We start from the raw sequence: 14339 nt of genomic DNA, 5'->3' as shown, positions 1-14339 counted from the left end.
TGGCCCGGCGGAGAGTGACCCTCAGGGTTGTGTGCGCTGAGCGGAGGCTCAGGCCAGGCCGGGACGCGCTAGCCCCTTGAGCAGGGGCAGGGGGTGGTGGGGGCTGGAGTCTTGTGGGGTGGAGGCTGAGCTGGCTGGGGAGGGGTCTGTGGGACACTGAGATTTGGTGAGTTATAACGGGCTTGGGGGGATTCCCCCTTCCAGACTAGGGATTCTCGGGGGGCTGTGATGCTCGTGGGGAAAAGTCAGTTTGTTTACTCCTCCTCGCTCACATCCAAAAAGCTGTGAGCTTTGTAGTTAAAAATTTAATCTGGACACCCCCCTATATGGTTGTAAAAGAAGAATTCGAGTAATAAAAGACTTTAAAAATTGAAGTTGGCAAACGTACATGGATTTGATTGGCTAAAAAATTATTTCTGTGCAGATGGGAAGCATCAGCGTGGCCAGCATGTAATTATTTTTACACATCTAGAATAGTAGCTAGAGTCATTAAAGATCTCACCTTATGCACTGGCAATAATGTATTTAAAGATGTATCTGCTTAGTAGGAGAGCATACAGTGGCTTGCTTTTCAGTCAAAGTTCCATGGCAACTTGCCTTAGAAGAGGCAAAAGTTTAATCAAGCCTTGTATATGTAGAAATATCAGCCTCTCCTGTCAGAGATATACAGTTATGGCATCGTGGATAATAGATAGATATGGGCGAAATGATGTGCTACGATTTACAAATAACATGATGTTCCCTGTAATACATTTTCCAAATGAAGTCATTATTAAAGTCCATGCTGCAAGTTTAAACCCTATAGATGTTAATATGAGAAGTAAGTGATTTATTTTTGTGTATTTTAGTGTTGATTAAGTTCTTAACATGGTTCATACTGTAAATATAATTTTATTATACCTTGTATTATTATTACTAAATTGTTGTTGTAAATCATAGTCCAAAATGTGCCTGTGGCTCCAATAGTTTTTAAACAGGGCGGTTTGGAAAAATATTCTATGATTATTGTGGGAAAATCCTCTTGCAAAACTTTTTTTCTGTTAAATTGTCAGGGTGGAGTGGTGAACTTTAGACTATATTTCTGCATCTACCAAAGCAAAAATGGGCTGGGTTTTAGCCTAAGTAATACAAACAGCTGGTTGCTGCCCTTCACAGACTTAAATTGCATGATCAGAATGAGAATCAACTTGCAACCCAATTTTAAAGTGTTTTTCTTCTTCTGTTAGTTTAGTTCCTGTTGTTCAAGGGCCCAGGCCTGCACAGTGCTGAGTTGCTCTTGCAAAACACTGAGCTTCCTCAACTCCCATGACAGTTGGCTCATAGAATTAATTCCCCAAAATGTTTATTTCTCATCTTTATCCTAACTTCCTGTTGCATAGGTGCCTCAGTGGCTACTTTTATTGGACCAACTTCTGTTTGTGAGAGAGACAAGCTTTCAACCTTACACAGCTCTTTTTCAGGTCTGCTGTCCGCTGAATTCAAGGCTTTGGCCAATCAGTACATTTAACTGATTGATCATTGCCATTTGATGTTTTTCTAGTCAGACAATTGTTCTCAATAGCAGGCTCAGAAATCTTAACAAAAACTTAAAATAACAGAAAATCTTATATTTCACTGTTTATTCACAGCGAGATGCGAGCTTGCTTTCAAATTTTTATATTAGTCTGATGAAAATTGAAAGAACTTCCTATTTTTTTTTAAACATCTGACCTTAAAATTTTGGTGATAAATCAGTTACTTGCAATTTAATGCTCTTCAAAAGCCCTGATCCTGCAGTGAGCTCCATCTTAGCAGACTTCTGAGCCTACACAGAATTCTGGATGGATCAGGGATCTGCCTGCATGAAGCTCCTTGTGAGACTGAGGCCTTAGTTTGTACTCTGGGGCCAAAACTACTCAAAACATTGCAGGTTGTTTGTTATAGGATTGTTTGTCCAATCATGCAACCCATACTCATCTGAGGAGGCCTACTGAAGCCAGTGGGATCATTCGTGTGATTAATGATTGCAGAATTGGCCCTGTCAATGCTCATGTACCTATGAAAAATAAATTAGACATCTGTGAGATAGTCAAAGATTTTAAGGAGCTTTTTGGTACATATGACTTGCAAAACACCATATTTTCATCCTGAGAAAATATTTTGTGTTTGAGTGTTCCTTTAAGCTTCTTTATTATAATGGTGCATAATTAAAATTGTGATTGCTCATTTTTCTATGACTGATAATTTTTAAAATAGGAGAGCTATGCAGGCCATTATATATTTGGTAGGCCCTGTATATCTGAACAACTGAGGGCAGGGGATAGCTCAGTGGTTTGAGCATTGGCCTGCAAAAGCCAGGGTTGTGAGTTCGGCCCTTCATGGGGGCCATTTAGGGAACTGGGGTAAAAAACTGTCTGGGATTGGTCCTGCTTTGAGCAGGGGGTTGGACTAGATGATCTCCTGAGGTGCCTTTCAACCCTGATATTCTATGAATAGAAAATGGTTAGTCCAGCCAGGGTTTTTTGGTTGTTGTGGTGTGACCATGAGTGATGCAGAGCATTCACATTTACTTAATAGGAGTTAGAGTTGCTCAGTACCTCTAAACATAAGGCCATTAGTGATTTCCAAAATCATATTTAGATGGGTGCGGATGTTACATTTCCCTCCTTGGGAAAATGAGATGTATTTTGCAATACTTTTGCATCGTTAGCTATAAAGTATTATTGTAAGATGAAATGTGTTATCAGCTGAAGTTCTCAAGAGAATAGAATAAAGTGCTGTGTTGTTGTCACTCATGTAATGATTAATTGTTCTTATAATGAAATAACAAACATCTGTCAGTGTGATGTCTAATATCATGTTATAAGTAGCTAGCTGGTTTTGTGATACTTAATATTTTTATATAGTGCACCAAATGAGACAAAAAAAGAAATATTGCAAGACTTAAAAGTTGATACTTAATTGTATAAACTTTTTTAAAACCTAAAATAATACCGTTCTGCTTGATTCTAATTCTTTAGAGATGAGAACACTTTCAGAACTGTAAAAAAATCAGGGGTGTATAGTCTGTGCATAATGCAACTTTACACCTTGCTCACTGGTGCAGTTCTATAAAAATAATCATTGATATTTCGTACTCTGTTAAACCATGTTTTGTAGATGGTTATGGAGCAGCTGCTTTAAATGCAAAACGTGATCCACTGAAATTGAAAAGCGCCAGGAGTGAATTTCCTCTAACACTTGGTCGAGATGTATCTGGTGTAATTATGGAATGTGGTCTAAATGTGTCCTATTTCAAACCTGGAGATGAGGTGATGTAACTTGTCTCATTTTTCTAACTTTATCTATGTTAAAAATTGAATATGAAATCAATTTTTTTCTTTTTCTTTGCAAATAACTATTTTTTCTTCCTTACCTGCAGCCTACATGAAAACTGGGTTGCAGTAACTTTTTTTTTTGAACTCTTATTTGTATTTTCCTGCAAAATATTCATATGGGCTAGTTACCCCATTCCTTTATATTTAGGGTCCATTGAATTGCATATGTTAAAATCCTGAGGTGGGGGTTTCTTAGATTAAAAATCAAAACACCTGTAGCTTCTTCATTTTGATTGAAACTAGAATTTTAACAGGAAATTTCTCTTGGGTAAATCTATATTACCTTATAATACCAAAAACTCTGACATAGTTGAAGAGTCAGCAAATTTCTGAACCCCATACAAATCCTTATAAGACTTGCTTTTAACTCTTTTCGGTTTTACTGGAGGAATTTTTTTTATCTTTCAGGTATTGTTCCAGCTCATGGCCTTCCAATAAGATATGAACTGTTTAATGTAATCTGCTTTCTCCAAAAGTTTATATTATACACCATACAGTATGTCTTAGTTTTATGGCCCATCCATGCTTCTATTAATCATTCTTCTGTAGTTTAAGGGAGCAAATGAAACCTTTTTATAGTGAACTCAGATCTAGTGAAACTGATGTTCTGTATAATTAATCTCTACTTATGCTACACTGAAGTTGTTCTGGAGGTTGGAAAATGACTTTTCTATGATATAGATACAATATTAAGAAAATAATAAAAGTTCAAATGTGTTTTCTCTTTGGTTTTAGGTATGGGCAGCAGTTCCTCCCTGGAAGCAAGGCACTATATCAGAGTTTGTTGTAGCTAGTGGAAATGAGGTAACCATACCAACATTTTGATATAAAAACAAGAATTTCAGCAGACTTTGTTTCTTACAAAATCTAATAGCTTTTTCACAGTTTTTAAATTGTATAGATTAAAAAAAATATTTTTCTACTTATCTAGTCAAGATATTTTGAAACATTGAAAATTCAACAGCTGAGGTTTAGAATAGCTTGTTTAATTTGTAGCCTTGTGTAGTCTACTTGGTGGGTTGAGTTAAATCAGTAATTTAATTGTAATTTAAATTAGCAGGCAGGAAACCTTGATGTAAATAATAATTGATTTTAATCCTGTTTTATATTTGTATTTTTTAGTTATTTTTCTAAAGGAAGGTTGATTCTCACTGATTGATTACCATTAAAACTTGTGGATTTACAACTAAACATAAACTTTATAGTAAATGTGGTTGTGAAGGGTTCCTTCTGGGGTGCCATCTGGAGCTAGGGTACCACTGAGCCCCCCAGTCCACCAGCCTGGGCTCCTTTTACACAGTATTGCTGTGACAAGCTTTCTCCAGTGAAAAACCAAGATGATGTCACTCCTCTACCTTATATAGCTTTTGAATATGGCGGCAGTCAGTGGAAAAATACTGATCTCCCAAGATGGAGTCCAGCACTAGTGACCTGGTCACACATCCCAGTAGTGTCACAGCAGCCTTGACTCGGAGACTGCCTGCAGCGTCCTCAGGAATGCCCCCAAGTGGCAGATAAATTTCTTCTAAGGCCTATTGTTTTCTCTAATGGCCCTTCCCCACACAGCTTTTCAGAATGAAATATCTTGGCTAGTGGGCATTCCTCAGGTGTAAACACATTTCTAATACAGATACATAGTCAATATTCCTACTTCAGATACAAAAGTGATAAATGCATAGAAATAGGATAATGATATCAGGAAATCCTAACCTTTTCAATGATATCTCACGACTTAGCTTGATAAAATGCATTATAATTATGCCATTATCATATCATATAGTATCTCTATGAAGAATATAGGGTGCAGTGTCAGTGGTAACTATTTTTTGTTACACATTAGGAGAATAAACTATACATATGTATGTTAAGCTATATATTTGTTTAAATTTTATTCAGATTCTAAATTTGTTACATTTTATTTTAGCAAATGTGAATGATACATTTCTTAGTACATGACTGATCTTTTACTTATGATTTGTGTCAAGCTCTATTTGCATGGAAACTAGAGTCTATTAAAAATGCACAAAATCAGCATTAATTTTTTTAGTAGTTAAATAAAACTACCTTATATGCTGAATACATAAGAAAAAAAGTTAATTTCAAATGCAGGACATGTTTTAATAAACTGATTTATTAAACAAAGTCGTTAGTGAATTGAACAGGTTGTTTGTGGTCACCATGTCCTTCAAGATTCTAGAACTAGAAGATCTCATCCTCTCACACTTAGCTTTTATTCATAGATTGGAAGAGGAAAACAAGCTTTCCCACTTTTTTCTGCTCCCAGCTGTTTTCTTAACTTTGAATGAACTAGCCATTGTATTGAATTAGTTCAGAAAACTGAAATGAAGAAAATATTCTCTCAGTGCCTGCAGTCAGTGCTCTTGCTGTCAAAAGCTGAGTTAGCAGCTCAGCAAACTCTAGTTCAGCGGTTCTCAAACTGTGAGGTGGGACCCCAAAGTGGGTCGTGACCCCGTTTCAATGGGGTCACCGAGGGTGGTGTTAGACTTGCTGGGGCCTGGGGCCAAAGGCAAAACCCAAGCCCCACTGCCCAGGGCCAAAGCTGAAGCCTGATGGTGTCAGCCCTGGGTGGCAGGGCTCAGGTTACAGGCCCCAGCCTGGTGCTGAAGCCCTTGGGCTTTGGTTTCCTGCCCCCCTCCCCCACTTCCCTGGGGGTGGTGGGGCTCAGGCTTCGGTCCCCGCTCCTGTGGTTGGATAGTAATTTTTTTTTGTCAAAAGAGGGTCATGGTGCAATAAAGTTTGAAAACCCCTGCTCTAGTTCCAGGTTCTTAGCCAGTGACTTCCTCCAGTTCAGTAGTATGACTCTCTTTAAAAGTTTTGCAGCAAACATTTACTGCTTAATATTATTTTTTATTTAATGTAAACGATTTGAATAGATTATAGAAAAGATTTATTTTTTAAATGAAAGATGTATTTAATGTAAATCAAATCTGAATGTTTTACTGAAATCAATATTAAAAACTTTATTTTTATCAATCCTGATAGTCCCCAAATATATTATTTGCTGTGATTTAGACATGACTGATCTTCTACTTTAGATCTCTCACAAGCCCAAGTGTCTCAGTCACATAGAAGCTGCCTCCATACCATATGTCGGTCTAACAGCATGGTCTGCAATGAACCAAATTGGGGGACTGAACCAAGATAATTGCAGTGGGAAACGGTAAGTAACTGGTCCTGGTGCTAATATGTTTGCATTAAGCTTTGTGTGTTTATTTTTTGTATAGAGAGCTAACTGAATTTAAAATTTTAAGATAGGTAAAATAAAAAAAATGAATGTGCAGAGTCATTCCTGTATACATAAAATGGTAAAGCCTTTGAATTTGCACTAGTATGGTAAAGATACAGAGATGACATGTGGCTGAAAGTTTACTTCCTTAATTCAGGGCCTGAACTGCTAACCTTTATTCTGACAAATAGTCCTATTTCAGTGGGGCTATTTGCTTAAGTAAAGCTTGTAGAATCAGACCCTCAGTTGTTTTGATGGGGTCAGAGGTCTTCTCACCTCAGCTTCCTTCTAAACAGAAGGGAAATCCAACTTGGTCCTGATCTTATAAACACTTATATGTGTTCTTAACTTGCTTATGTGAATAGTTCATTAAAGTCAGTGCTACCACTCACATGAATAAAATTAATAATATGCCTAAATGTTTGCAAGATCTTGACCTTATACTTTCCGACCTGTTATCGTGGAGTTTTATGTTTATTAAAACATATTGCAAAGGACATTGGATTTAATGAAAATCTTTCATCTGCATCTTTGGAAGAGACTGAAGTAACTGGCCATGATAAATTTCATTATGAAAATATCAGGCAAATGTTTGTTCTAAAGGTCAACTGTATTTTTGAGAAGATAAATTCTTCTTTGAAATTGCTTCTACTCTTAAAACTATTGGTATTACCCTGTAGTAAACAGTAGAACTTTACACTTATCTCCCTCTTCCTTTTTTAAATATTTTAGATCATTTTTCATTTTGGTTAATTTGTTGCATGTAAATAGGATTAATATCATTTAATGAGGTGCCTTTGGGTTAAAACAGATTAAAAATGTCCTACCTAGGTTATAAAACGTACCTAAAAGTGAAAGCGCTTTTTAAAAAACTTTTATTTATACTGTTTCTTTACTTTTTGCATTTGCTTCAGCTTAAACAATGAAAAAAAACTAGTGAGTTTTACTTTCACATTCTCAGTCACTATTTACATGGTCCGTTGTTGCTAATAATTACTCATATGCGCTTATAGAGTGCTTTATAAATAGTGTAAATAGTTTCCAGTGTATAACATTTGGGTTGCAAACAGGCTGTGGTCAGCCCTTGGGTTGGGGGAATGAAAAAGTTTTTTGACTGCTTGTTTTATTTCTGGAAATTTACTTAGTGCTCTTTGCTTCGGATGTGGAACTCTTGTATCATGTACAAAGAAGATCCATGTATCCTGGAGGCTTTTAGAATAAAGAGATAACCCTCACCAAAGCTGTTCTAAACTTCCACTGAAATATTTTACTTAGGTCACTCTTCAAAAGATTAATTTTCAATTCTTTAGCTGTAGCTTTCTCCAAAAAGTTAGTGAGAAAACAGCAAATTTTAAGTTAGGAAGAAAATTGGCAAGGTGTTTGGCAAAAGTATGTGCCTTTTTTAAAACCAAAATGTTGAATCCAACATCCAGACAGTATACTACAATCTTGAATTGCAAAAGCAATTTCCTTCATCCCCAGCATAGTGAGAGCATTTAAATCAGAAACATCGTTTGCTTGAAGATACTGAAACTTTAATGAAACCATCACGGGGTATCAGATATCTCAGAACTTCAGTCTTTTGAACAAAATAGTCACTCAGGGTATGTCTACATCTACAATTTTGCAGCGCTGGTTGTTACAGCTGTATTAGTACAGCTGTATAGGGCCAGCGCTGCAGAGTGGCCACACTTACAGCAACCAGCGCTGCAAGTGTTGTTAGATGTGGCCATACTGCAGCGCTGTTGGGCGGCTTCAAGGGGGGTTCGGGGAACGCGAGAGCAAACCGGGGAAGGAGACCAGCTTCGCCGCGGTTTGCTCTCGCGTTCCCCAAACCCCCCTGCAAACCGCAGGGAAGGAGACCTGCTTGCACGGAGGTTCGGGGAACGCGAGAGCAAACTGGGGAAGGAGACCAGCTTCGCCGTGGTTTGCTCTCGCGTTCCCCGAACAAGCAGGTCTCCTTCCCTGCGGTTTGCAGGGTGGTTCGGGGAACGCGAGAGCAAACCGCGGCGAAGCTGGTCTCCTTCCCCGGTTTGCTCTCGCGTTCCCCGAACCCCTGTGCAAGCAGGTCTCCTTCCCTGCGGTTTGCAGGGTGGTTCGGGGAACGCGAGAGCAAACCGGGGAAGGAGACCAGCTTGATTACCAGAGGCTTCCTCAGGTATGCTGGGATACCTGCTTATTCCACGGAGGTCAAGAAAAGCGCTGGTAAGTGTCTACACTTGATTACCAGCGCTGGATCACCAGCGCTGGATCCTCTACACCCGAGACAAAACGGGAGTACGGCCAGCGCTGCAAACAGGGAGTTGCAGTGCTGGTGATGCCCTGCAGATGTGTACACCTCCTAAGTTGCAGCGCTGTAACCCCCTCACCAGCGCTGCAACTTTGTGATGTAGACAAGCCCTAAGATTCTGACTTGAATATTCCTGTACTGAAGTCAGCAGATAGTTTAAAATTTACAATTCCATTTATAGGCTTCAGGTAACACTTTCTTATAAGTGTATGTATTAAAGCTTTAATAGAAAGTATCTAGATGAAGTTTGTAAAATAGCACGATTAGAGTGCTGTACTGAGGTCCCATATCACTAAGAATAGATTATTTTAACAAAATATTCTGCAGTGTGTTTAGTAATATACTATGAGGTGTTTATTACACGCAGGTAAAGTGAATGTACACTTGTCACAATAAATTCAAAACGTGTTTTATGCAGTAGCTCTGATCTTTATCTTTCTTGCTCATTCTCAACATTTGGTATTCTGTAATCTCTTCCAATTATAAATGAAAATTAGCCGAGTTCTGTTCAATGTACAGCAGAATTTCTAGAGAAGAAATGTATTTTGGTTTAGTTCAGCCTCAAAATTACTTTTGCCTAGTCTACTTCATTACATGTTTTTTTCTGTTAGCTATAGAGTTTAATAATGTGACTTACATTCCATGAGTTCTAAAATGTCCCAGTACTGTAAATACCACCACTTTAAACACATATTTTCTCTTAGGTTTACATTCACAATTGATTTTTCTGTTAAGGAAATATGACAACACAAAACCAATGAAAATTTGATGCATAAAGTATGGGTCCAAGCTTATGAAGTGCTAACTTTATTCAGTTCTTTTGGAGAGAAAGGGTGGAACTAGTGCTTCCTTTAAATTGTCTCTTGATGAAAATATTATTGGCCTACAGTTCCACTTCCGGATTAGTGGAAAACTCATATGAACAAGGCAAAGAGCTGCCTTGCTGTACTGGAAGATAGTGTTATTGTCATAGAAGCATAAGTCGACAGTGTTACCTCACATTTTTAGTCATCTGAAAGGTTAACTGTCCAAAGGACCAATTTTGAAAGAGAAACAGAGCTGTTAATTTCACATAGCTTGGTATCTGAGATCTCTAAGAGACATTCAAGTAGAATGTTGTTAAAATTTTGCACCTTTTTTTTAAAGCTGACATGTTGGCACCTCCTCTAAAATATAACCCTAGGTATTTGTTATGATTGCTGCAATGCTGTATTCATCAGACCTTTGTCTTAGCTGCTGCTTCTCTCCTACATTCGTGTTCATCTCCCTGTTGTAATCCTCCCCCTCATGTAAATAGGATTACCAAGGAATCTTTGTGTATACTGGGTATTTCATTAGTTTAATTCACATGGATTCTTACATGGTGGAATTGTCTTGCGATGCACTTAGGTTTTATCCATTGGAATTGCTCTTGTTTTACAGAATATTAATTTTCGGCGCTTCAGGTGGAGTTGGTACCTTTGCTATCCAGGTGATGTATTACAATAAACCCAGTGTGAGTCTTTTATGAAAATACTCTATGATCAAGGTTTAAGGGAAAGGAGGTAGGGGATGTTGGTTGTGAATAAGCAAGCTACTGAATGATCTCAGTGCAAGCCCAAAGGTAAGAGAGCTTGAAAATAGTTTGAGATTTATCATTTCCATGTGGTTTGTTATTATCTTAGCCTAAATTAGGAAGGAGTAGGCTTTAGGGGCAGAGAGGTTATGGGTGTAGGACATGAACGATTACACTTCAAGGCTTTAGTTACTGGGAAGGAGACTCCAATTTCCATGTGACTTGAAATCTATGTTTTCATTAGATTTCCTGCCTCCCTCACCCCTAAGTGGAATAAACTGGTATAAATTGATAATGATTTCAACAAACTGCTTTGTTTTCTGATGTAAATTCTCCTTAATGTGTTAATATTTTTATGTGCATCAAATATAGTGTAGTGGCTTAGAAGGCAATTTCCCCTCCCCACTTTTTTAATCTCAATAGTTCCTAAGAGAGGAGGTGTTTTTAAACTTGTTCTTAGTACATTTGCATTAAATTTGGGGCTTTTGATTGAAAGCAATGTCCCATTACACTAAAACATCTTTGTTTTCAGAGCATAAACAAATACATTTTAGATGAGTGCACCACTAAGTGGTTGTTTTTTTTTTAGATTTCAAAGTTGTAAATGTAATAGCCTTTAGAAGAGCACGGGAGAGTTTTCAGTGGTACGCTGTCTGCCTGAGCCTTGATAAAGCAGGTTACTAAATGAGTTCAGTAAGCCACTGAGTAGTTGTGATTGCTACCTGTCATCATGCAGAATAATTCATTCCTGTGTTAGGCTTATGGATGGCAAATATCAAAGAAGATATTGCAATGAAGAGTGAGAATAATGTATACAATAGAGGGTAAATTAAATAATTAGCAAAATTCCTTTCTGTTTGAGCAGCTTTGCAGACTATAAACTAACCAGCCACCTTCCCTATGATAAATTAGTGATAGTTTTGCTCTTTGAAGTTTGCAGATAGCCGGATTATTGTTTCTAGTGATCTGATTTACAACCAAATAGTGTCTTTACACTAGATTTGATACATCTTTTTTATACCTAGGGTACACTATAACCATATATATCTATTTATGCATATATATAGCTTAATACTTTCAGATTCTTATTAATTGTAAATTCTTAGTATGTTAGAAAATGGTGAATGCTTATTTACTAGATAATTAATTTTTTGCTCATGACTTGTGACAAGCTGCATTAGGATGGTAACTGGAATTTAATTAAACACACAAAATAGCATTATTTTTATTAATGAAACAAGTACTGAATAGAGTTCATGACCTTTTCTGATATATTTACAAAACTTGAGCTCAAAAGTTAGATATTTTTTCTCCTGATGCTTTTTTCTAATCTAGAAAAAGAGCCTTTTACTCAAAGTTTTTGATAGAGGCTTAGGGATTCGGCATAGTTGTTTTTTACTTAAATGTTTTAAGAGATCATAATTTTACAACTTAACATATTTTGTATAAATTCATATTTCATTTTAAACAGGTTTATTTTTAAAAAGAAAAACATTATTTAAATTAAAAAATAAAAATTCTATTTGAATTAAAAATCTGATTAATTTTTTTTAAAAAATCATTAAATTTTATCTACCTTGATGACAGGTTTGCACTTTGTATATTAGCAGCCAAGTGCATACTTAAGTAGTTGTCAGGATCTGAAGAATTAACTGTCCAAATAGCCAACTTGGAAAGGCCCACAGCCTTTTACTTAAGGTAGCCTGGTATCAGATCTGTAAGAGGCAGCAAAGTAGAAAATTATTATAACTGCATGTTCTAAACCCTGTTTATGGCAGGGGTGGGTAAACTATGGCCCTGGGGTCGCATCCGGCCCTCAGACGTTTTAATCCAGCCCTCGAGCTCCTGCTGGGGAATGGGGTCTGGTGCTTGCCCCACTCTGGCGCTCCAGCCAGGGAATGGGGTAGGAAGATTGCCCCACTCCATGCCGCTCCCAGAAACAGTGACATGATGCCCCTCTGGACGCTCCTACGAGTAGAGGCAGCTGGGGGCTCCTCACACTGCTCCTGCCCCAAGTGCCACCACATCTCCCATTGCCCGGGAACCGTGGCCAGTGGGAGCTGCAGGGGCAGCACCTGCAGACAGGGAAGCCCACAGAGCCGCCTGGCCGCACCTCCGCGTAAGAGGCGAAGTGAGGACATGCTGCTGCTTCTGGGAGCTGCTTGAGGTAAGCGCCGCCCAGAGCCTGCACCCATGATGCCCTGTGCCCCTGCCCCAGCCCTGAACCCTCTCCTGCCCTCCGAACTCCTTGGTCCCAGCCGAGAGCACCCTCCTGCACCCCAAACCCCTCAGCCACACCCCAGAGACTACCCGCAGCCAAAGCCCTCCCCCCAGCACCCAACCCTATGCCCCAGCACGGAGCCCCCACCCACATCCTGAGCTCTTCATTTCTGGCCCCCCCCAAGAGCCTGCACCCCCATCTGGAGCCCTCATCCTCTCCCGAACCCCAATCCCCAATTTCATGAGCATTTATGGCCCATCATACAATTTCCATACACAGATGTGGCCCTCAGGCCAAAAAGTTTGCTCATCCCTGGTTTATGGAGTTGTGTGTTAGTGAGTTGCCCTACACAATAACACAGTGCACCTGCTATGTCCTCTCTCTATTGCAGATGATTATTTGGATTCTGTAATGAGATGTTGGTCTTCTGAGGTATTTTCATTGTTTAAATAATTTTATAACCTTAGAAATTTTTTTTTTTTTTTTTTTATATATATAGCTAATGAAAGCTTGGGGTGGTCATGTGACAGCAGTTTGTTCTCAGGATTCCAGTACCCTGGTGAAAAAGCTTGGAGCAGATGATGTGATTGATTACAAATCTGGAGATGTAGCAGAGCAACTGAAAATGTTACCATTGTATGTACTAATGCAGTTAAATATTTATATAGTACAGTAGGGACATAGGCAGCAAGCAGACTCCCTTGCATATACCTTTTGGGTTGCCCGAATCCAAAATTAGTCTGGTAGACTCCCTGCCTCTGGGGTTTTGAGCCTTTCTCTTTGCAAAGGCTTACTTTCTAAAGCAAGCTCTCTGCCTTCCCCCCTTTGAATGTGGCTGTGAAATGAGTATCATAAATACAGACTGCTCTGCCGTATTAAGTCGGAAAAAATAGGTTAAGTCAGTGGGGAAGAGTTCACTCATTGAAACACATTTCTATAATGATAATGATTTCCGCAACTATATCAGCCTCCCTCCAAGGATCTCAAAACACTTACAAACATTAATGAAAGACAAGGTGGATGAGGTAATATCTTTTACTGGACCAGCTTCTGTTGGTGAGAGAGACGAGCTTTCAAGCTACACAGAGCTCTGCTTCAGACTTAATTGTTTCATGCCTCAGTTTCCCTTTCTGTAAAATGAACTGTTGGTGTTGGCATACCTTGCACAGGATTTGCAAAGCTTAATTTGGTAATGTTTGCAGTGCTGCTGAAGCAGGCCTGAATATTATACCAATTATATTAGACCAGTAAAAACCAACAGGATCTTATTAAAGGGGACAAGACAAAGATGCCACATTTATTATGATAACAATTTGATTTATGACTAATAACTAATATCTTAATTCTTATACACACACATTATACCTAATACCTACACACACACACACACACACACACACACTCATCAGATGTTCTGCAGCTGCTGCATAGTTACCAGTCCTGAAGATAGCTTAAGTTCATAGCTTGATTTTGTAGCTTGGGTTCGTAGCTTGTGGCGGCTAACTGGCCAGGAAAGCCAGGCACAAGGACAAGCTGGATCTCTGTTGGGCAGGCACTGATGTCCTTCCATGTTGGCAGCAGAATGTTACCCAGAGTCTCTCATCTCACCCTTCTTTTTTATAGGCTTTTAGTTTGGATTCAAAGTCTATAGGTCTTGCTGTGTCACGCTG

The 14339-nt window shown here is 38.6% G+C and overlaps 1 protein-coding gene across 5 annotated transcripts in view; it reads left to right on the top strand.

Moving 5' to 3' along the window:
* The first annotated feature begins 7 nt into the window (after positions 1–7).
* RTN4IP1 (reticulon 4 interacting protein 1) overlaps positions 8–14339 on the top strand; it is a 35879-nt gene continuing 21547 nt past the window's right edge. For 2 of the 5 annotated variants that reach the window (XR_003999554.1, XR_003999555.1), the window contains exons 1-6: positions 9–820; positions 3139–3290; positions 4092–4160; positions 6413–6537; positions 10316–10364; positions 13169–13305. Coding sequence is in view for 3 of the 5 variants with exons in the window: in XM_030556044.1 (XP_030411904.1) it covers positions 520–820; positions 3139–3290; positions 4092–4160; positions 6413–6537; positions 10316–10364; positions 13169–13305 (833 nt within the window). In the remaining 2 variants the exon portion in view is untranslated. Of the gene's footprint in view, positions 821–3138; positions 3291–4091; positions 4161–6412; positions 6538–10315; positions 10365–13168; positions 13306–14339 lie in introns of all 5 variants that reach the window. The other 3 variants (XM_030556045.1, XM_030556044.1, XM_030556043.1) reach the window with 3 other exon arrangements.

Source organism: Gopherus evgoodei, chromosome 3 (genome assembly GCF_007399415.2).
Source record: "Gopherus evgoodei ecotype Sinaloan lineage chromosome 3, rGopEvg1_v1.p, whole genome shotgun sequence".
NCBI classification, from domain to species: Eukaryota; Metazoa; Chordata; order Testudines; family Testudinidae; genus Gopherus; species Gopherus evgoodei.
This window is presented reverse-complemented; position numbering and strand designations above follow the sequence as displayed.